This window comes from Sorex fumeus, unplaced genomic scaffold, assembly GCF_029834395.1.
Source record: "Sorex fumeus unplaced genomic scaffold, SorFum_2.1 ptg000045l, whole genome shotgun sequence".
In the NCBI taxonomy this organism is placed as follows: Eukaryota; Metazoa; Chordata; class Mammalia; order Eulipotyphla; family Soricidae; genus Sorex; species Sorex fumeus.
The window spans coordinates 717,588-741,028 of NW_026606102.1; the positions used below are offsets into that span (position 1 = coordinate 717,588).

Below are 23,441 nucleotides of genomic sequence, written 5' to 3' on the forward strand. Positions count from 1 at the left end.
TTTGATGTCTTCATTTATTAGTTCTTTATTGAAAAACTATATAAGATCTTGGAGAGAAATCCCTTCCTAACTTTGGGATTTCTTTCTTTCTTTCTTTCTTTCTTTCTTTCTTTCTTTCTTTCTTTCTTTCCTTCTTCCTTCCTTCTTTCCTTCCTTCCTTCCTTCCTTCCTTCCTTCCTTCCTTCCTTCCTTTCTTTCTTTTTTTTTGAGAATCTGGGGAGGGAGAGATTTAGATGATAACTCTATCAGACTCATAGTCACCATGTTATTGAAATATGGTGTTTGGTAAGGCAATAGATATGACTGGAATAAAATAACTGATTATTTTATTAGTGCTTTGGTAGAAGCAAAGTTCTATGAAAATAAGGATAAAAGAATAAAGAAAGTCCAACAAAGGTATAAGTATAAAGGTGAGAATATAGATAACATTTTGATAAGCAAATGTGAGTCATTATTGTGTGTGTGTGTGTGTGTATTGATGGGTCAGATTTGGAAATAGACAAGGGATTAGGTTATAAGGGTTTTTTGTATAATATTTATAAATTGCCTTTATTTTATAAATGATTTACAGGCTTTTGAATCATAGGTACTGTTGACAACCTATAACAAATCCACAGCTGCTTTTCAGAACAGAGTGCACATGGCCCCCAACTGCAACCCCTCCCACCCAAAATGGCTGGTGTGGCCCCCAACCAAAAAAAAGCATTGTTACATTTGACGATTAAAAACTAATTAAACAATTGTCATTTGGTGGGAGAACATGAAAAATTGGGTTCCAAACATATGCAACATTTATATCATTTGAAATGATCAGAATCTTTTGAAGTCCTTGAGTGTTCTGATCTGAGGTTAAGACACACTCTGTGGCAGAGCAAAAGTCTGAAGTACTAGAACTAGGAGGGAGAGGGTTTACAATGGGTTTTGAATTCAGGTCACCGTGGCTTTATATGGAAGAAAATAGGGCAGGAACCCTCAGGGAGGTGAGGAAACCTCTCAAAGAAAATACAAAAACTGCAAAAACAAATTGCCCTCCCGTTGTTCATCGATTTGCTCGAGCGGGTCCAGTAACGTCTCCATTGTGGGACTTCTTGTTACTGTGTTTGGCATATTGAATACTCTTGGTAGCTTGCCAGGCTCTCCAAGAGGGGCAGAGGAATTGAACCCGGCTCAGCCGGGCTGGCTGCGCGCAAGGCAAATGCCCTACCGCTGTGCTATCGCTGGTGAGATTTGCAAGTGTTAGTAGATAAAGAGATGCCACAGCACTTTTCTTCCCTTTGCAAAGCATTGAATAGATTACCATGATGTTCTTTCGAATCAGTGGTTAATCGTCTTGTCAAGTAAATTGACAAGAGTGATTCATAATAACTAGGAACATGAATCAGAAATTCTGCATGTATTGGAAAGGAATTAATTAAGGATGTAAGGAAGTTCTCAGGCTCTGTTCTTTTTTTGGGGGGGTCACACCCAGCGATGCTCAGGGGTTACTCCTTGCTCTGCACTCAGGAATTACCCCTGATGGTGCTCGGGGGGCCATATGGGATGCTGGGAATCGAACCTGGGTAGGCTGCATGCAAGAAAAACGCCCTACCCACTGTGCTATCACTCCAGCCCCACTCAGGCTCTGTTCTTAGTCTGGGCTTCTCAGTACCTTGAAGCATCACTAGCTGCTGCCCCTCCTATCCCAACGGCTGGGTGTGGCCCCCAACCAAACAAAAGAATTGTTACATTTGAAGATTAAAAACTAATTAAACAATTGTCATTTGGTGGGAGAACATAAAAAATTGGGTTCCAATCAATTGGCCTATCGGGTTGGGTCAATGCCAAGTAAACAGTGATCTCTGGCAAATGCTGGTTTTATTGTCTTTTGCTTTATTTAAAAGCTCATCAGAGGGCAACATTTATCTCTAAGCCAAAAAGCAAATGTTTTAGTGTAATGATATCACATTGCCTCCCAATTCAAACCTAGTGTTGAAACCCAGAGAGATGGCCTTAAGAAGAGGGTCTTAGGGAGGTGATGAGGTCATAAGGCTGCAACACACATGAATGGGACTCAAAACCATATACAAATGGTTCCAAGGAAGGGCATGGTGAAACATTTGGCAACTCACTAGAGGGTTGGCACCAGAACTGACCATATGACAGCATGGTGATCTTGAACTTGAAGCCTTTAGAAGTGTGAGATACAACGTATTTATAAGCTAGAAAGATTCATGAAAGTAGATTACTCTCATGCCTGCCTTCTCCCACTCCTTCCTACAACCCAGAACCTCAGCCATGTTGACCACTGGGCACTAGAGTCCTTATTGTAGGCTTAGTCAAAGAGGCCAGGGAAGGAGAGAACAAGTGGCTCAGAGGGAGAAGCCTGCCTTGGAGGCATGAGACTGAGGGAGTGATCCCCAGCACCACCTATGTCCCCGAGGGCCATCCTGATGGCATTCTGCTTCAGATCTTTAGTATCACAACAAAAGTGTGTCATTCCAGACACTGCAAAATCCAGGAGAAGAGAAGGTAATGTAAATAAATATAATGGTTCTCTCAAAGGAAACCTCAAATTAACCAACAAATGTTTAATTTTAAAAGGAACCACAACTTAAAGAGTTATAATTTCTTCTAACTTCTCTATATTGCAATGAGTGTGACGTTTTATGTCTTACCTTTTCCCTTAGAGCATAAATTTCATTATTATCATATTATTCATGTCATTTTTAACCACCATACATTACTCTATAGCATTTTCTGACTCCTAGGTTACTTATATCATTTTAATTTAACTTTTTCCTGAATCAACATTCTTTTCCTTTGAAAGAAAAGAATACTGATTTCTTTTCCTTACACCTAAGGTCTTAGACTAAGGACTAAAGTCTTTTCCTTAGACCTAGTTTTAGAACTACAGATAGGGATGAACAAAGGCAGATAAAGTTCTGATCACTAAGTATGCCAGCTTAGTTTCACATTAAAATGTGCACTAAAACGTGTGTAAACACACACCATCTGCACTCCTATGTTCATTGCAGTACTACTGACCATAGACAGAATCTAAAACAACAAGAACAGATGAACGGATAAAGAAACTATGGCACATCTACACAATGGAAAACTATGCAGCTGTCAGAAAAATGAAGTCATGAAATTTGCTTATAAATGGATGGACATGGAAAGTATCATGCTGAGTGAAATGAAGGAGAGGAACAGATATAGAATTACTGCATTCATTTGTGGAGTATAAAAATAATATATAGTAAAAGACTAATATCCATGGCCAGAGAAAACAGGGTTAGGAGGACTGGTCAATGATTGGATCTAATCATAGTGTGTGTAGGACTGAGGGTAGGTAAGATAGAGAAAAGGTCAGTTTGACAATAATAGCTGGGAATGATCATGCTGGACAAGAACTGAGTGTTAAAAGTGGGTAAAGGGATATTCTTGATAATCTTTCAACATCAATATTAAAAACTACAATGCCCAAAATGGAGAGGTAGAGAGAGAGACAGAGACAGAGAGAGAGGAAAAGTGCCTGTCATAGAGGCAGGCAGGTGATGGGGTTTGGGGTGATGGGAGGGAGCCTGGGGACACTGGTGCTGGGAAATGTATACTGGTGGAGGAATGGGTGTTGGAACATTGTATGACCGAAATCCAATCATGAACAGCTTTGTAAGGGTCTATCTCACAGTGATTCAGTTAAAAAGTTAAAAAAAAAGACTTTTTTTGGTAATTGTGTAATTCTAATTGTGTAAACAATTAGACCACCCCCCCAAAAAAAACTGCTTTGAAAATAATAAGCATTCCCAAGAGGTTTGGGAGGACCCCATTTCCGGAGTATGTGCAAGGCAGCACTGGTGTGACACATGAGGCAAGCTTTCAGGAAATGAGGCAAACCTATGGAAACCCTAATAGCAATAACACGTGCAAAGGAGCTTAAGACAATAGCTCAAGTGACAGCACCATGAGATGATTTCATTGCAAGGCTGACTGCTAAATGAGCAGCAGAACAGATGCTGGTGCTCAATGATCTAAGAGAAGGAAGCTTGGGCTTGGGACTCATACAACGTTGGCCTTGAATCTGGCCCCGTCCACAATCTGTACGAGCACTGGCAAGTTATTTAATCCACTACTCAGAATATTCGACATGCCAAAAACAGTAACAACAAGTCTCACAATGGAGACGTTACTGGTGCCCACTCGAGCAAATCGATGAACAACAGGAGGACAGTGCTACAGTGCTACTCAGAATATATGATAATAGTATCGATGTCCAAGACTTGTGGAGAAAAGCCATTTTCTGTCAAAAGGAACAACAGTAGTGAAGCCTTTAGCTTGGCATGTCCTGGAAAAATCACTTCACTACTATTGTTTTTGTGACTGAGATTTTGTCAGGGTGAACTTTGGTTTTCTGTGGTTGTTGAATTAGAATTGGTTCTTTCAAGGAATTTTGGTGGAAAATAAAGGAAAACACTAAAACTGAGATCCTGATTTGTTTACTTGGGTCATGCCCAGTGGTAGTTGGGGGCTACTCCTGGCTCTGTGCTTGGGCTAGAACACAAGTCTCCATAGTGTAAAGCATGCCCCCACGGCCTCTCAGGAAAGAGATTCTTGACTGAAAACGAACGAGAGTTTTCAGGCCCCTTCAATCACTGATCTGTGATGGCCAGAACAATAATTCTTTACAAGAATCCTAAAATCAACAATTCTCTGTCTATGTGCATTAATTTATTTTTGGTCCAGCGCATTGGTGGATATTATAGCTGTTGAAATAGTTTGATCAAGGCTTAGAACCAAACAGGAGACAAATGTGCTGGTTGAATGCATGTGTCTCTTTTGGCTCATCCAAGTGTGAGTTCCTGTAAAAACTACATGTTGTGCTAGATTCAGGAGATATAGAGAATGCTTGGCACGTGTCTGTCCCTCTCTCAAACTTCAAGTGTGGAAGGGGGCTACAATTATAAGATGCTAATGGAAGATTAAGAAAAGATGAAGTTAGAGAACAGCTTTGTACTTATGATATTACAATCGGCAATAATCATTTACAAAATTCAAGATAGAAGCAGTATTGATGGTGTCCTTAGTAGATAAAATGCCAAATACTAACATGACCTGATGTTCTTTGTACGTTGAAGGGATCAACAGGATCAGTGTGTGATTATGATTATTTCAGGAGCTCAAGGTCATTCTGCTATGAGTAGCACTGCACTGTCACTGTCCTCCCATTGTTCATCGATTTGCTTGAGCAGGTCCAGTAACGTCTCCATTGTGAGACTTGTTACTGTGTTTGACATATTGAATCCGTAACGGGGAGCTTGACAGGCTCTGCTGTGCAGGCGAGATATTCTTGGTAGCTTCCAGGCTCTCTGAGAGGGGCGGAGGAATCGAACCCGGGTCGGCCAGGTTGGCTGCATGCAAGGCAAATGCCCTATCCGCTGTGCTATTGCTCCAGCACTCTGCTATGAGTAGGAAAATTAAAATACCGCCCTGTGTCTTCTGACTTACAAAAATGGTACTGCAACAACAAAAGATATCTATAGATTCGCTTCCTACTATGAACTATGGTAGGGGATTTACTTCACGATCACGACCATCCTGTTATTCGTCGATTGCCTCGAGCAGGCCCGCCCCAGTAACGTCTCCTTCATCCTAGCCCTGAGATTTTTAAAAAAGTACCATATTCAAGGCTCTTTCAGAGTTAGGAGAATGAGACCCATCATTGTTACTGGTATTTGGCATATTGGGTACAACACGGGAGTTTGCCAGACTCTGCCATGTGGGCAGGTTACATTCGGTAGCCTGCCAGTTTGTCCAAAGTAGGAATGGGATAATAAGATGTCATAATAAGAGTCTCCTGCCCCGGTGCCTGGCTGTCCTCGCCGGGGCCCCTTGGAGGGGAGTGGGTTGAGTTTCCCTCCCCGCCCCACCAGGGCTCCAGCAGCCGAAGACCTCCAGAACCAGCCACCACCATGCTGAGACCACTCTCCACACGCATGAAGGTACCAGCAGAGGAACAAAGGCATGCAGGTCCTGGGGCTGAGATCTCCAAGCCTACTCGGATCAGGGCTGAGCATCCTCCACCCAGATTCTCCAAATTCCAGTAGGCAGGGGTCACACCCACCAACTGGCCCCCTGGTGCCGTGTAATCCCATCAGCGGCCAAGACTCAGAGACTATAAAACCCAGCTCCCGGAACTGTGCGGCCGCATTCGCAGCCACGCAACATCTTATTAGGGGATTTACTTAATGAACTCTTAATCCTGAGCATAAACATTATGATTATCCCCTATTTACAGATGTAAAAATGGAGGCTTCGACTCATTCAGCAGTTTTCCCCTCTGCCTTCCCTTCTGCCCAACCTGTGAGAAAGCAGGAAGCACCTAGGTGACAACATTTTCTGAAAGAAAGTTTTCTGTGACTCTCATTACTAAGAAATCTTACACATACACACACACACACACTCACAACCTAAGGCGAAAACTCATTTGACTTTTTCACCACATTGTGGCATATTTCAAAGAAAGGTCCCTAACTTACAGAAGGCCCAGAAACCCCCACTCATGCCTGACATAAATAGCCCAGCTCCACAATCAAACTTCAACAAGCTGCCAAGCCACTAAATTATCCCACATCCACATTTCCTAGAGCATGCAACTGCATAGAGACTGTGTGACACTTCAAATTTCATAGTACCAACAGCCCAATCTCCCTCCCTCCCTTCCTTTCTTCTTCCCTTCCTTCCTTTTCTTCTTTCCTTCCTTTTTCTTTCTTTCCTCACTCTTTTTTTTCTTCTTTTAGACTTGTGTCTCAGCTGGCAGTGCTCAGGCTTCCCCTGGTTCTGTGCACTGGGAACCATATGCAGTGCTTGGAATCAGAGTTTGGATGTGAGTAAGATAAATGCCTTAACTCCTTTACTATCTCTCCAGCTGCAAAATGGGGACGTTTAAAGAAGTAAAATGTAATAAAATTTTATAATATGTGGTGATGAAAGGTTTGATTGGGATTCTAAATTTTCATATATATAAATTTGTTTAACCAACTCTCTCATTTACTAGTTCAATACATAGATGAATGAGTTCTAAACTGGACAAAAATACGATATTTTGGTTTTAGGGTCACACCTGGTAGTGTTTCAGGCTGTCTCTCGATGGTGCTCAGGGGACCATGTGGTATTGGGGGCTGAATCCAGAACTCCTATATGCAAAGCCTGTGCTCAGCCCACGGAGCTCTCTTTCTTTCTCCCTCCCCCCTCTCTCCCCAAAATAATTTTCAGTGATATTTTGAAAAATGGTGAAAAATAATATTTGTGTCTGTGTATGTGTATGAGGACTCCCAAGCAGTGCTCAGGAGGTCTGGGGTCCCTCCTTGCAATTCTCAGGGCTGCCAATGTGAGGGCATGTGGATGCATTGCTGCTCCAGCTCTCCAGTTATGGGATTATCCCTGGGCCACCGGGCAATACTCTGGGGCCTCCGAAGGCCTCTGGTATCAGGTGTTTGCAAAGCATGCATCGTAACGCCTGTGCCAGCTCCCCCCATTCAGAAGGAAGAACGTGTTTCTGGACAAAATAGTGCTGTATTACACAGCAGCCTCGGTTCCTTTGCCTGAGGTTCTGTCTGTAGTAGGACAGGGGGATAGTGCAGTTGGGTGGACGTGGAACCAGAAGGGCCCTAAGATGGGAGTGGAGGGATGTGGGCATGCCAGTGATGGGTGTGGAGCCGTGGCACCACATTCTTTTTTTTTCTTTTTGGGTCACACCCAGCGATGCTCAGGGTTTACTCCTGGCTCTGCACTCAGGAATTACTTCTGGTGGTGCTTGGGGGAACCATATGGGATGCTGGGGACCGAACCCAGGTTGGCTGTGTGCAAGGCAAAGCCCTACCCACTGTGCTATCCTTCCGGCCCCGGCACCACATTCTAACTCATTAACATGAGCACTGGTGGAATTCATGGGACCTCGATAATATATAAATAAATAAAAGTAAGTATCCTTGTTCCAGACAGAAATGGGCTTAGACATGGGCATTGCCTGCCAGAATCTTTTGGAATCACCATGCACTCAGGATGCCAGAAACCCTTGCTACCTGCAGCAAGGCTGCGGCTTACAAATTCTTGAAGGCAAGACAAGTTCCTTGCTCGGGCTCCGATCGGGCTGAACACAGCACCCCGAGGAGCAAGGCAGCGGGCAGATTGTTAGTCTGAACAAATCAGCTTTCCTGCCAGGCTCTGCGCAAGGAGAGGACAGCAGGGAAGAAGCATTCGATTTGCAAATCATTCCCACATTCCGGAAGCAGCAGAGAAACAAGGTTTGTCCTGGTTAACAGAACAGGACCGGGTTGCGGCTCACAGCAGGTCGAGTTGACAGGTGTGGAAGAGGCCGCGTGGCCCACCTGTTTCAAAGCAGGCGAGAATGAAAAAAAAAAAAGGGACATGACAGAAGGAATGAACTTACGGCATGAGGTTGGAGTGCCAACTGATCTCATGGCTTGGCCATGGAAGCTGGACCAGGCCCCTTTCCGCTACTGTGACTTCTACTTTCACAGGAGGAAACCAAGACGGTGGGATGGTGAGCCACTTAGCTAAAACTGCATTCTCTGCTGAGGCTCTAATTCAGACCTGGAAGGTGAATTCTAGAGCCCGGCCAGTATGTATCCATCACTGGACCCACTTTCACAAGCATGCATGCACGGACACTGGTTCTCTCTGTGCATATGCTACTAAAATGCAATCTGTATCTCTTTCTTCATTTGTTATGCATGTATGGATGTGGGTGGGTCTACTGAGAAAAAACAGATACCGGTTATTTGGGAACTCTTTCTCTATTTTAAGATAATGTCCAGTAGGTTGACATTTACATATTGTATGTTATGTTAGGATTCAAACACAGCAACATTTCTAGTTTTTCAGAGTAGGCTACACGCTGGCTTCACTCTTGCTCCCATCTCCTCCCACAGAAGGTCACCCTCAATTCAAAGCAGCCTTCCTGCTGGGGAGCTCCAAAATACCCGCACCTTTTCACCGATATTTTGGTTTTAGGGCGACGCCTGGTAGTGTTCGAGGCACATACTACTACACACACACAACATCCCCTGCACATTATGGCAGCTCCACATTTAATGCCTGACTTCTGTGCGCTAGGAAGACAGAAATGTGTCTTCCTGTTCATAACGGTGACTCTTGATGAATTGTGCACATAAACCCTGTGAGAGACTCGGTAAGTACTTGCCAAGAATGATGACAGCCATAGCAGTCACCTTCTCTAGAGCAGTCCCATCAAGGCCTTACAAATAATTCATTGTTTCCTGTATTCGAGCCACAGGGAACAGAGCACAGACTCTGAAAGTGATTGCAGAATCAGTAACTATGGAGAAACTTGGACATTTACAGTTGTATCTAGCATAATATATTTTTAAAAATAGGGCCCAGGCTTGGGGGACTGGGTGGGGGTGTCCTGATAGGCATGAACTCCTGGGTCCCCCCATGCATGGCCATAATACATTTTCCATTCAATATACACACAAAAAATATGAGGATGGGTCTGGGGGAGCATCACTGAGGATTGGGTTGCATGCCTTATATGAGCAAAGCCCTGAGGTCAATGCTTGGTACTTTATGAGACCAGCTCCACCCTGACCACTGTTTTGTGAAGTCCTGGAGGCCCATGAGCATTGCTGATCAGGATGGTCTTGGCAGTCTACAACACTGCAGAACCCTGAGAAACACCACAACATAGGACCCAAGAACTGAACCGTCTGGTTGGGTTGGCTGAGTATTACTAGAATATTTGGCCCTTGAGCATTGTTTGGGAGACCTTCCCCACAAAATGACAGCATTACTCATCTTTGCTTAAAAATATTAGCTATTATTATGTCTAGACCTATGTATACTGAGGCGACCATGAGAGGTAGTTTAAGTCAAGGACTAAAATGTCATATAAACTACCAATTCTTCTGAATGTGACTTTATGCCAGTCTCTAGACTTTCTTCAGGTGTCGTAGGAAATTTCAATGTTATTTTAAGGCTACCAGCACACGGAAAAAGAAAATGAGACTTCCTACAAATTTTTTTTCAAATTTTCATTCTACTCATAAGAAATGCAAATAACCCGTTATTTTTGGAGTTCAAGCAAGACATTACATTTGTATTTGTGGAGGATGCATACCTAAGAGAGATTCTTCAGAGACTTTGATGGGGAGCCTTTAAGAGAAGGAATGTCATGAATTTTCTCTACGTCAGTTTGTACTTGTGATAACTACCATCTCAAAGTTGATGGTTTTTATTTTAGGCTTTCAGTCTGGTATTGTCCCATCTGCCACTTAGACGTACAGCCCAACTTAGAGTTCAACTGGACCAGCTAGTTAGGTCAGCTTCTGGCATGAATAAATGAGAGGCAACAGATCAGTAAAAGATCTGGGTACTTTATAGTTTGCACAAAAACAACTATCTATTATGCATTCAAAATCAGACCCTACTATTTATTTGGCTGTTTAAAGGAAGAATAGATGGAGTGAGTTCCAAGTCACCTTACGTTCTTTTCCCAGTATGTATTCTGAACGCAAACCTACCCTCAGGTTAAGCTTAGGGTCTCAGAATCTATCTTTAAACCAATGGCTTCACAATTTCCAATTCATTTACTCTTGATTCATGGATACTGGACAGGGACTCCAAGCTGAGAGTTCTTAGATGCGCTTGATCTTCCAATCAAATTTAGCATTCTCAGAGACTTCTTTCTGGTTAACAATGACACCTTTTCTCAGGTGGAAGTTTTCACTGCTTTCTAAATCCCATCAGAGATAAAGCATTTCTACCTTAATGGCATTTTTCAGCTCTGTAAAAAAGGGTAAAGTGAAACTCTCCAACTGCTTTGGTCAATCCCCAAACTTCTTCCTGATGTTCTACCTCAAAACCTAAGAGGTCATCCTACTTCCTTTTCCAAGAAATTCCCCAAGTTCCATCACTCATAAATAGAGCTATTTGAGGTTCTCTTGATATTTAAAGTCTTTTAGAATGTGCTATACTTACTCTCAAGATCATCTCTCAGACTTAGAGTAGTCCTCACCTCTCTCTGCGCTCATCCTCCTGATGCCTCATGCTGTTTCTTCAAAACAGAATATTCTTGGCTGTATAAGACCTTCTTGTTCCTTAATATTGGCTGGCTGAAGTACCCGAGTCTCCAGAATGATATCCTAGATCCTCCGCAGTTAAATACTATCCATTACTCATACATTCTAGGAATATTTTAATAGTTCAATTGTGGCATTACTTCAATAAGCCTTTGAGAGAATGAGCCTTCTTTTCTAGTTCTTGAGAACTCCTTGAAAGTAGGAAGGTGTCTTGTTTCATTCCCATCATTCCTCCACAGGGGCAGATAGCCCAGAAGAGCTTATGGAATGTTCATTAACTAATGTTTTATTAAGGACTAAGCGGATAAATATTCTTTAATTTTTCTACTCAATCATTGACCCCCTCTTTTTCTGCTCTAGGGAATAATGTAACTTAATTTCAGGTTTCAAAATTGCCTACACACAGCTACTATTCTTTTCAATGCTTAGAGTTTTGCACTATTCCTGTTAAGTTTCTCAGCTGGTACCTTCAGTCTGGTGAGAAACCCTATTTTAGAATCAGATTCTACATCCAGGCAAGTAGGCTCCAAACTTGGAATTTGTTTCTTCTTCCGCTGGAGAGTAAAAGGTTTCAAGGTTGAACACAGCAAAGATAATCCAACAATCACATCTTTCACAGCTGCTCAAATGTGCTCATTTGCTCTGGAGTGAGGAACAGTAAAAATGGTGCATTTAGGATTACATTGACCACAAAATGAAGAAAACATACTATCCTCAGGAAAGGATATACAAGAGGAAGTTCCTGGGGGTTTAATCACCACTAGAGACTCAAGAAGTCACAGAACCAGTAATAAGAAACAAGTGTCTCTTGGCTTTAGTAACTTTTTGGTCCCTTCCCTTAACCATCCTCGTTTAGTTTGAATGTGACTTAAAGTATAATTAATAATTATAAAAAAAACCTTCAGAACAAGTAAACTCTAGCATGCCATGGAAGAGTCAAAATTCATGCTTTTGTTTGTTTGTTTGTTTGTTTTGGGACACACGTGGCGATGTACAAGGGTTACCCCTGGCTCTTTGTTCAGGAATTACTCCTGGCAGTACTCAGAAGACTATATAGAATGTTGGGGATTGAACCTGGCTTGACTGCATGCTAGGTAACAGCCCTATCCACTGGACTATCTCTTTAATCCTGAGGCTGAAATTCATCTGGCAAGTGAAACAAGTCTAGTTGGAAAGGCTACATCCTGCATGAGTCCAACTAGGTAACATCAGACGCGAAACCATAGGGCCAACAGAAAGATTGGTGGCTGTAGGCTCTGGGGTGTGGGGAAGAGATGAATAGGTAGAGCACAGGGGACTTTCAGGGCAGTAGAGCTACTTAATAATATTATTACAATAGATAAATGCTTTGGGTGCAAGTGTCCAAACCCAGAGAACATACAAAAACCAAGAGTGAGTTCTAAGGGAATGGCGACTCTTTGTGTCACGATGTGTCATAAGACACTGGAGGTTCCTCAGTTGTAACACAAATTTCTCTGGTGGAGGAAATTAATTAGGGAGGATGTGTATGTTGGGGATGGATGGTTTAAGAGAAATCTCCCTATCTTTGTCCCAATTTGACGGAATCCAAAACTCTAAAAAATATGAAGGTTTAGAAACAAAACCCAACACTTTTCATATTGTACAGTTTAATAAACAAGGGAAAAAATCCACATCTTGGGATTTTCCTAATACTCCCACAGTGGCTTTTATACTTTCCATTTAAAAGATGATAAAATAGATTTTAAGATCACAAGATACACCGAGGCGCAGTCAATACCGAGGCAGAGTCAAGACTTGTATTATGGTGGTTAAGTAATGTGGATTTTATGACTTCACAGGGATTCCCTGGGCAGCCACTGACCTACAGAGTGGCAGTGCAGGTAACAGGAGCTGGTGGCTACAGACCCCCTCCAACCCCCGAGGCTGAGATCTGTGGTCAGAGGTGTTCGTACTCTTGGCAGTAGTACCCCACATCTGCTCAATCCAAATAAAAAGATCCTTTCACTAAGCAGGTGCCTTTGCTTGCTGATTCAGGACAGAAGCTTATCTATGTGATCAGGTGGAATATTCTAACCCAACTCCTGTACATCCATGTTTGCTTTGCTCTAGTTTCTCTTTCACACATTGTGTGAATTCCAGACATCGTTATCCAACCGGAGAGCATTTTTCTGACTGCAATATTAATATGGATAGTTCTTGGCACCAGAACTTTGGTATTGGGGACTGTAAGGCTTATACACATAGAAAGATGCCAAGCTGCACTCCCCAAACACACATAGGACTGCAAACTAACAATAAAACAAGAGAATCTTAAATTCAAAAAATACCCCAAAAGAGAGGATGGTTTTCTCTCTTTGACTGCTACTGCAGCATATCAAATACGCATTTCTATGTTTAGAAAAGATTGTCCCATGGACTGGAAGTTTCATAGACAGCACATCAAACTCTTACTTGGATTTTTCCAGTGAGGAACTTGTGTATTTTGAATGTCTAAAGAGCAACTTGCATCTTTTTTAAATAATAGTTATAAAAATCATTGGCCTCTTCTCCAATTATTCATGCAAATCTCTTAAAATCCTCAGAACCCGAGTGATAAGAATGAGGAACAGATTTTGTTATTCATATTCTTTCTCATTCAGTAGACCAGACATGAACCTAATGAGAGAACTTTTGGAGTCTGGGTTCTCATTTCCAGAGGAACCAACTTCATAGTTAGAGGAGTAGAACTTTGAGCCCCATTTCCCCCAATATTTCAGGGAGAAAGGCTGGAGAGAGATCTAACACTATGACTGATCAAATTATCACCAATGATATTGTTCTGCTTTTGTCACAAACCTCCATCAACACTCATATAGTGAATGGTTTCTCATTGGTGATCACAATCAAGTATGGGCAGGACATGCCTGATAGATCTTTTTCCTGTCACTGCCCCTGAATTGTGTCTCTATGATTAACAGGAAAAGAATGTAACTCACTCTCCTGAGTTCTGTAGGTCATTCTAGCTAATCATCAGACTCAAGAAGGGGATTGTGTCATAACCTGAATGAGATCTAGGAAATGGAAATAAGATCACAAGACACTGGTGGAAGAGCAAGCAAGCTGTCCAATCCTAGAGATTTCCAGGATAGGGTAACTACTATGTCTTGAAGTGCCAAAGTAAATTTCTAACAAAACCTTCAGCCAATCCAGTAGGTTCAGCTCCACTGGAATCCTCTTAATGGCATTGTCTATTAAAATAGAAAATCTGTGACCTTCAGTTATTCAATTAAAATGATTTTATATTTTAACATTTATATACATTAAAATTGGGCTGGAGCAATAGCACAGCGGGTAGGGCATTTGCCTTGCACACCGCTGACACGGTCAACCTGGCCGACCTGGTGGACCCGAGTTTGATTCCTCCTACTTTGATTCCTCCACCCCTCTCAGAAAACCCAGCAAGCTATCAAGAGATCTCGCCTGCAATGGCAAAGCCTGGCAAGCTACCCGTGGCTTATTCAATATGACAAACACAGTAACAACTAGTCTCACAATGTTACTGGGCCCGCTCGAACAAATCGATGAACAATGGGAGGACAGTGACAGTGACAATCATGCATTAAAATCATAATTACTGCAGAATCATTTTAATTTTTGGGGGGGTAGGGAGATTTGGTTCACACCAGATGTTTTTCAGGACCTACTCCTATCTCTGCTCTAAGCAATCACTCCTGGTGGTGTTTGGGGACCTTATGGGATTCTGGGGATCAAACCAGGACTGGCAATGTGCAAAGCAAGCACCTTACTACTTTACTATCTCTATAGCCCTTATTTTAACAAAGACAGTTTTATCTTAATTTATTGGTGGTTGTTCCAACCTTCCAAACCCTGGTACTACATAAAATTGTAATTTATAGAGTTGGTACTCAAGAACTTTACTGCATCTTTGATTGAAAAGGGCCAAGATACAATTCCTACTGGAATGTGAATTTACCAAAAAGAAGCAATTGCTTTCCAGAGAGGTAGTCCTGCCTTCTAATTTTCTTTTCTCTAGTGATTCTCAGGCAAAGGAAACATTATTCTTTTGACTACAGGAGAAAGATTTGCCCTTACAGCCTCTTCCAGATGTTATCACTACTTTAGGGTTTGGGAAGCTGAGAGATTAAGAACACTGGCCATTCTGATTGTGTCTTACCCATCACGAAGGAGTGCTGTGGCTGGAGCGATAGCACAGCGGTAGGGCGTTTGCCTTACACGCAGCCAACATGGCCGACCCGAGTTCGATTCCTCCCCCCCTCTCGGAGATCCTGGCAAGCTACCGAGAGTATCTCGCCCGCACGGCAGAGCCTGACAAGCCACCCGTGATGTATTCGATATGCCAAGCACAGTAACAACAAAATCTCCAATGGAGACGTTACTGGGCCCACTCGAGCAAATCGATGAACAACAGGAGGGCCTTTACCTTTACCTTACCTAAGGAGTGCTATTGAATAGCCTGATAAAGGAGATTGGAAGTATAAAGTGCCTGCATTAACTTTCCCCCACAAAGATAACAGTTTTAAAGATGAATTCAGCAATTCCTGATGGCTATTGAAGGGTAAGTTCCTTGTAGAAACCTACTCCTCCACGGGGCAATCTGAAGAGAATAAAGGTGGGGGAAAGCTGAGTAACAATGGGATAGACTTGGGGCCAGAGCCAGGCTTATCTGTCAAGTTGAAGATTAGGTGTAGAGTATCAGGGAGATGGAAATTTAGGGGAGAGGGACCCCACCCCAGCACCACCCACTTCAAGGGGCTGGTGCAGAGACTGAAGGTCATGCTGTTGTAGAGGATGCAGAGAGAAGCATCATCCTTTCTCTTTAGCCAGGCAGACTGCACCATCCACACTCTGCTCTTCCTGCCTCAGTGAGCATGAAGGAGTGACTCACGTTTCCCTGCATCTGAATTCCTTTTAGCAGTGACTAGCTCAGATAAAATGAAATAATGGATGGCAAGTTCTTTGCACAAAGAAAGCAGGAGAATGTAGTTACTATTCATCTGGACTTCAGTTTCCTCTATTTAATGTTGCAATCTGCAGGGCCGGGGAGATGGTTCAAAGGGCTGGAGTGCATGCTTTGCGTGCAGTGGCCCTGGCTCCAACTTGGCACTGCATGGTCCACTGAGTACCACCGGGGAGTGGCCCCTGAACTTTTAGATTGATGTGGCCCCAATCTAAACATATTTTAAAAGCACTGCAGCTGGCAGTGTGCTCCGTTATCCCTCCTTATGCTAGCTTTTGTGACTGGACTTATCACATCACTTCCTTAAGCCTTCCTTGGCATTTGCCTGGTAGTGAGAGCATACACAGGCATGTAACGCATTCTTGTTGAAGGAGAAAATCCCCACTTAGTCCTTCGGTACAGGAAGGGTGAATAATAGTTATGAAATATTCCAAAAGACACGTGCTAGTGGGGACTTTGTCCAGGATACAGCCAGACGGTGTGCATTAGAGTGGGAGTCTGTGGCAGGTGACACAGGTGACAAAGGCAAAGGGACCTGGAGGCCTGCATTGGATGAGTCCTATAACCAGACTAAATGCCATACAATGATGCTGGTAAATGTGGTGGGGAAGGGGAAGGAGAGGAAGCAGAGGTTCTGGGAAGCTGTAATAAATGCAGAGGGGATCCCTGCAGGTCTGCAGTAATTGGCAGTGAGGAAGGGGAGAAGACAGTGATCAGAGGACCACTTTGTCTCTAGCAGGAAGTTTGAGAAATGGCAAAGGCTGTTTCCTGGCTCCTCAAGGGAGCTGGAATGCAGAGAAAATTGGATGGATGAGTGGGCAGAAAGCCTGTGAATGTAGAGAAGGGTGCTGCTGGTGGGTCCAAAGGCATTCACAGACACCTGGAGGACGGCAGCTTCAGGGTCAGAGAGCAGTCTGGGAATGAGTGGGCAAGAGTCTGGGTGTGCTGAGGAGAAACATGCCAATCACCCAGACACAAAGCCATCCAGGAGAGCATTTCTGCAGGGTCCCTTCCTGTCCCATTCCCGAAGCAAGATGCTTTTATAGGTGTTGAAGCACAGCACACAGAAAGACAGCATGTTTTTGGAAACATACTGATGTTTAAAATGCTCCGAGACAAAAGGGAATGCTCTGCCACAGAGGTGGGGTGGGGTGGGGGGATGGGGTGTGGGGGTGGGGGGGTTACTAGGATCATTGGTGGTGGAGAATGGGCACTGGTGGAGGGACGGGTACTCGATCATTGTATAACTGAAACCCAAGCATGAAAGTTTGTAAGTCTACAACTGTACCTCATGGTGTTTCACTAGTAAAAATTAAAAAAAGTGCTCTGAGAATTGTCCCAATACTTTACAATCATCACTTCCTCTTACTACTGAGTATCTTTTCCTCCTTTTCACTGCAGCAGAAAACCTGGTATCATCTGTTGGTTCTGTTCTAGAAGAATGGATCAAAAAAGCCTACAACGTTTTATAGAGTCTTCAGATTTTGGGAGGAGGGGGTGGGGACCAACTTTAAACAGTAGGTTTCAATGAAGTTGTTTATAACAGTAAAACAGTAAGCTTTGAAATACTTATGAGAAAGGATTCTTGGCTAAGAAATTTCTGTCTCTCTTACAAAAATTAAAGTTGGAAGTTAAAACATTCATATTCTCTCCAAATAGACTCAAAGTACAATGCTTGACAATGGCTCACACATTTTCCCCCAGTTGACCCTAGTGGTTGGTCCTTTAGGGAAAAGCAGCTAGGCAAACTAATGTAATTAACTCTATTTTACCAGTAAGTCAAACTTCTGTACAATAAAGTAAAAGTATAATTCTTCCTTATCTACACTTTAAGAATGAAGAAATGAAGGTAATGATAAATATTAGATTTAAATTTCTAATATCTGTAGGGAAAATAAGTATCCAAAAATATATTGCATGTGTGATCCAGAAAAACATGTTGAGCAAATTTTTTGCAGTATAAATATGGCAGCATTAGTCTCAAGATATGTTAACATATGGCCATTTATTTCTCTATCATTTTGCTATAGTAGCTGAAGAGTTAAAAGTCCCTTCAGGTTGCACTGTCTACAAACTCCTCAGACAGATGCACATACGTGTAAGCAAACCTGCCCCATTCTTACAATAACACAGTCTTGCTCTGGAGGTGAGGTGTCATTTTCAATTTTTCCTTGAAGTGCATTTTAAATAATTTTAGCTGGCTAAGAACTTGCTGGTGAGACAGGTGGGACACTTATTTGTGCTCTGGTGGCTTCTGTTGTCTTTATGAAACTGTGCTTGTGAGCAAATTCTGAGACCAGGATAACCCAGAGCTGGACTCTCCAAGGAGTTTCTGTCCAAACTCTTGCATGACATCCATGCCATGGTCCCAACCGAGACGCTGAAGGGTTTTGGATCTCAGATTAATCCCATCAGCAACATCACTGACTTTAGGAAAGGGGCTATTTACTAACAAAATACCTCTCTAAAATGAAGCTAAGATGTGCTTCATGTTTATGTTCTTTCATATGTTTACTAATATTTATATTTGATTCACACTGTCACTGTCCTCCCGTTGTTCATCGATTTGCTCGAGCGGGCCCAGTAACGTCTCCATTTTGAGACTTGTTGTTACTGTGTTTGGCATATTGAATACATCAGGGGTAGCTCGCCAGGCTTTACTGTGAGGGCAAGATACTCTCAGTAGCATGCCGGGCTCTCCGAGAGGGGTAGAGGAATCGAACCCGGCTCGGCTCGGCTGGCTGTGTGCAAGGCAAATGCCCTATCGATGTGCTATTGCTCCAGCCTATTGCTCATTTAAATATATATTTTTTTACCTTTTCGGGTTTGGGGTCATACCTAACTGTGCTCAGAAGCTTCTCCAGGTTTGGTGTTGTGGGTTGTTCCTGGCAGTGCTCAGAAGACTATGTGGTATCGGGAGTTGAACACGGGCCTCCTGCATGTAGTGCATGAAACTCCAGCCCACTGAGCTCTTTCCAGCCCTGATGCATATTTGGCTACTTTCAAATGAATGACTCAAGGTAAAGTAGGTTTCCAATACCATGTGTCAAATGTCTCTTTTCTTGAGACTTCCTATTCATCTATCCCCCTACTCATATATGCTTTGAGCCAATATAAAGCATCAGGGGATTCAGGGACAGTTTATTCCCAACACGTGTCCTGCTACTATTCAACCTCCTCCAAGCTAAGTACTTCCATTTCCTGCACCATCTTACAAGGAAAATTTACTGTTGAGAGAAAAAAGCCACACCACACTACCAAATGCCTTCAAAACAGACCTTAATCATTCCAAAGTTTGGAATCATGTTCAAACACAACACTCAAGTCACGAAAATGCTTTTTGTTGTCAAGAAACACAAAGAGGCCAGGAGAGAGAGAGAGAGAGAGAGAGAGAGAGAGAGAGAGAGAGAGAGAGAGAGAGAGGTGGGCAGGCTGAGAAAAGACTTTACCTGCAAAGGGACATACAAAGGTTCATCCCTGGTACTGCATGATCCAGTAGGCAACCCCCGGAAGTGACCCCTGAGCACCACATGGAGGCAAAATAGCCCCCAGCACTGCCAGGTATGATAAATATTTATGCAGAAGATGAACCATTAAGTTAAGTTTCTTAAAGCTCCTTAAATTATAAGTCTAAAAGGATGATTTTAAAAATCTAATTCTTGTACTATTAAGACAATTTAGAACTTAAGTACAAAATGGAAGAAAAGTATTCCTCAATGCAGATTATAATAAATTATACAACACTTAGATTGGACATCTGGCATTGTGTTCATGTATATTTTTCATCTTCTAAATGGCAAAGTGAATGATAATTTATTTCACTACGATCATTCAAATAAACTTCAGATGTCAATAGAACTTACTGAAACACTCAGTTTTTCCACTTTCTAATCTCCTACATATGTAGCATTCCTTATTATAATTCTATGTGTGTGTACGTAAGTATACACCCAATAGATGCTGTAGAAGAAATATGATCCAAAACAAAGTTACATGCCAACAGCAACCACACTGTTCTTAATATGCATCACATTCCTTTTGCAAAAAAAAGTTAGCAAAGAGCCCTGGTTGACAGAGTTAAGTTCCTTGGACAGAAAAGGTGTTTGTATTTTTTTGATTGACCACAGTTAATTAAGTAACCAATATGAGCTGCAAAGTCTCTTAAAATTTTAAAATATGGAAAATAGGACAGCCTGTACAAGTCAAATTTGGGTAATATTTTCTTTCATTTTTAATATTTTCTAAGTAGCCATAGCATTTTTTTCTATAGAGAGTGAGAGATCAGGTCTTTAGAAACGAACTGGGATTTGGCAAGGTGGACGGGGACTAAAGATGAAGGGGGATAAATTAGAATCTGGTATGCTATGCACTACTTACCTTCAAAAGTCAAATAAAACTTTCCTCTGTCAAACCAAACGAGGGAAGGCTGTTCATTCTCTGTATGGCCAGGAGTTGAAGCGGGATGGGGAAGGTTAAGGAGAGGGAGAGAGAAGGACACAGTATGAGTTACAGAGCCAACCATCAATCTCACTACAGGGAGGGTCAAGGCACTGCATGCCAGAAGCGTGCAGGAAAAAGGGAAAGTGGGCAGCCTATGGGTTACTCAGCTTTATTCTAGTTTTCTAGTTCAGGATACAGGAAGCAAAAGCAAAGCTATGGAGGCCTAAGGGATGGGCATGTGTGGGAGGCAGCTGGGCTCTCGGGCATTTGGGTGCATGGAGTGGGAGACTTCCTGGCCATGCAGGGCACCAGCATATTTTAACTGCACTAGTTTGGGCAAATGGACATTGAGCCACGGCTGTACCCATTTCATCTTCAATGTCATCCCCGTCTAGGTTTTCCATAAGATACACTTGAGTGATGGGTTGTAGAAAACATTTTAGCTTAGGTTTGAATGACAACAGCACTGCATATCAATTTCATATCAGGAAAAGAAGTTCTATCTGCCCCCACCCCCAGAATCATCTTAGGCATTCAGACACAAAGTAACTTTTACCTATGTACCAAGGAAAAAGAAGATGATTTATGGAGTTCTGTTGTTATTATTATTATTTATTTATTTAAAAAGCAGTCCCTGAACAGGTAATTTGGAGCAGTTAAATTATTCCTTCCTTGGAAATTCACAAAGCAAGAGCTTCTCACCTTTGGTGAACCTTTTCATTGAAAAACTGTCATGCAATCTGCAGCTTTTTCATATGTTCACTTAAAAAATATTCAGTGGCACGAGTTCCATGGTGAACAGGAAATAGACAGGGTGCATCTGAGAGGCACTGGACGCTCATGAGGTGAGTAGCATGTCCATGGAATTGAGAGCATTCAAATGCAAAATGGCTTGGATTTTTGAAGTCTAGAGAGCTACAGAGGTCACTCAGCTAGCACCATACCTGCAGGCGTTTCACAGCGCCTTTCAAACGAGGGCAGTTTGTCATAAAAAACATCATCTTCTGACACTACGAACCAAAGAAATATAAAGGAATGGAAAACAAAAAAACACAAAGACAAAATCCCAAATGACATCGAACCGTACCGTTTACTGATTGAAACACAGGAAAGATTTGAATGAGTAAAAGAAACGAAACCAAAGACACAGGACCAATGACCAAGCTACAGAACAGTGATGTGCTTATTTCAGGATGGTTATAGGAGAAGAAATGAACACTTTATAGATGCCAGGTTTTAGCATCTGTGAACTTGGCTGAAGTCAGTTCCAAGTCCCCACTGAATTGAGAGTTGTTAAAGCACTTGCATTAATAATTGACTTGTGTAAGTGTATTTCATTCAGACACAACTACAGTGCTCTCAAGTGGCCAACACAACATCCTGACAGATCATTGACAGCTAACAGGGTCACCAGGCATGCAATATCGCCACTTGGGGAAAGATGAAGCTTTTTAAAGAAACAAGAAAATATGGGCTGGAGCTACAGTACAGCAGATAGGGCGTTTGCAATGCAGATGGTCAACCAAGGTTCGATCTCTGGTACCTCATGTAGTCCTCTGAACCTACTAGGAATGATCTCTGAGCTCAGAGTCAGAAGTAAGCTTTAAGCACTGCTGGGTTTACTCCCTCCTCACACCCTGCTCTCCAAGTAACCAAGAATACAGTATGAATCATATTCTTGAAGGAACTGTAGCACTTCCACTTCAATCCAAATTCAGTTTCTCTTTGATAAATGCAAACTGCTAATTTTGAACAGCAATAATGCAACAATTGCAATAATGCAATCCCATCTTTGGTTATGATACTCAGCTATGGCCAAGAGGCTTTGTATATTGGCTACAACAGTTCCCAGGGGGCCCCAAGGATTTCAGATATTAACAAATGGTCTCTCTCCTAAAAAATCACAGGTTATGGGGTTTTAATCCATGTGACTAAAAAGGAAGTTTTCAGTGTCACAGGTGCTAAGTTACAACTTTAATAGAAAATTGAAAAAAATTTGTACAGAAACCAGGAAGGGAGAATCCTACCTATAGTATAGAGAAGATAAGCAATAAATAAAATTATTCCATAAAATATTTTTTGAAGGGGCTGGGGATATAATTCAAGGGGCTGGGTAAGGCAAGTTCCTCTAGGAGAGGAACAGGGCAAATAGAATTTACATTTCATCTATCTCCAGAAAGTAGAAAGTAAAACCAGTTTTATTAACAGTTACTGAATTTAACAGTGTCTTTTCTTATTTACCTCTGATATTATCATTTGTTCTCTATTCAAAGCTAAAAAAAGGAGTGATTTATAACACTGAATTGCATGACTATGGACTTTTTTTTTTCTTTTTTTGGTGGTGGTAGACATTCAAGGTTTAGAAAAGAACATCCTAAATAAATCAGATAATTAAAGAAAAGAATCATTGGCTAGCTCTGTGCTTGGCTTAAACAAAGGCAACATTCAAATTAAATCTACAAGAAGAGACTTTAAAAACTAATTATGGAAATTGCTTCAAATGGGGATGCTGGTACTGGAGATGGACAGAAATATAACTGTAGAACAAAATAAAAGAATGTGGCAAAATATCAAATGTCATTTTTAAATATTGGTTTAACTGCAGGTTTTTATTTTATTTGAGGGCCATACCATGGTAGTGCTCAGGGTTATTCCTGGCTTAATGTTTGGGATTGCTCCCAGTAGTCCTCAGAGAACCATGTGGTGCTAGGGATTAAACCCAGGGCTACCACATGCCAACTATGCACTCCAATCCTTTGACTCTGGCCGCTACTATAGGTCTGTTTTGTTTGTTTTAAAGAAAACATCTGCAGTTCAGAATTTTCACTCGCCTTAGAGATAAAGCCTTGAAGGAACTATTTTAAGACTGAAGCACTATGAATGCTGTACTTGTATCCAGTACTGAATACAAATCATTTTTCCTCCAAGTTCTACACCAAAGG

The 23,441-nt window shown here is 42.1% G+C and overlaps 1 protein-coding gene across 1 annotated transcript in view; it reads right to left on the minus strand.

Annotated features, from left to right (window-relative positions):
• SGIP1 (SH3GL interacting endocytic adaptor 1) overlaps window positions 1-23,441 on the minus strand; it is a 242,371-nt gene that overhangs the window by 33,686 nt on the left and 185,244 nt on the right. Inside the window, exons 16-17 of the mRNA XM_056122229.1 lie at window positions 21,444-21,509; window positions 20,437-20,496 (exon numbers count right to left, since the gene is read on the minus strand). Of these exons, the coding sequence (XP_055978204.1) occupies window positions 20,437-20,496; window positions 21,444-21,509 (126 nt within the window). The remainder of the gene's footprint in view (window positions 1-20,436; window positions 20,497-21,443; window positions 21,510-23,441) is intronic.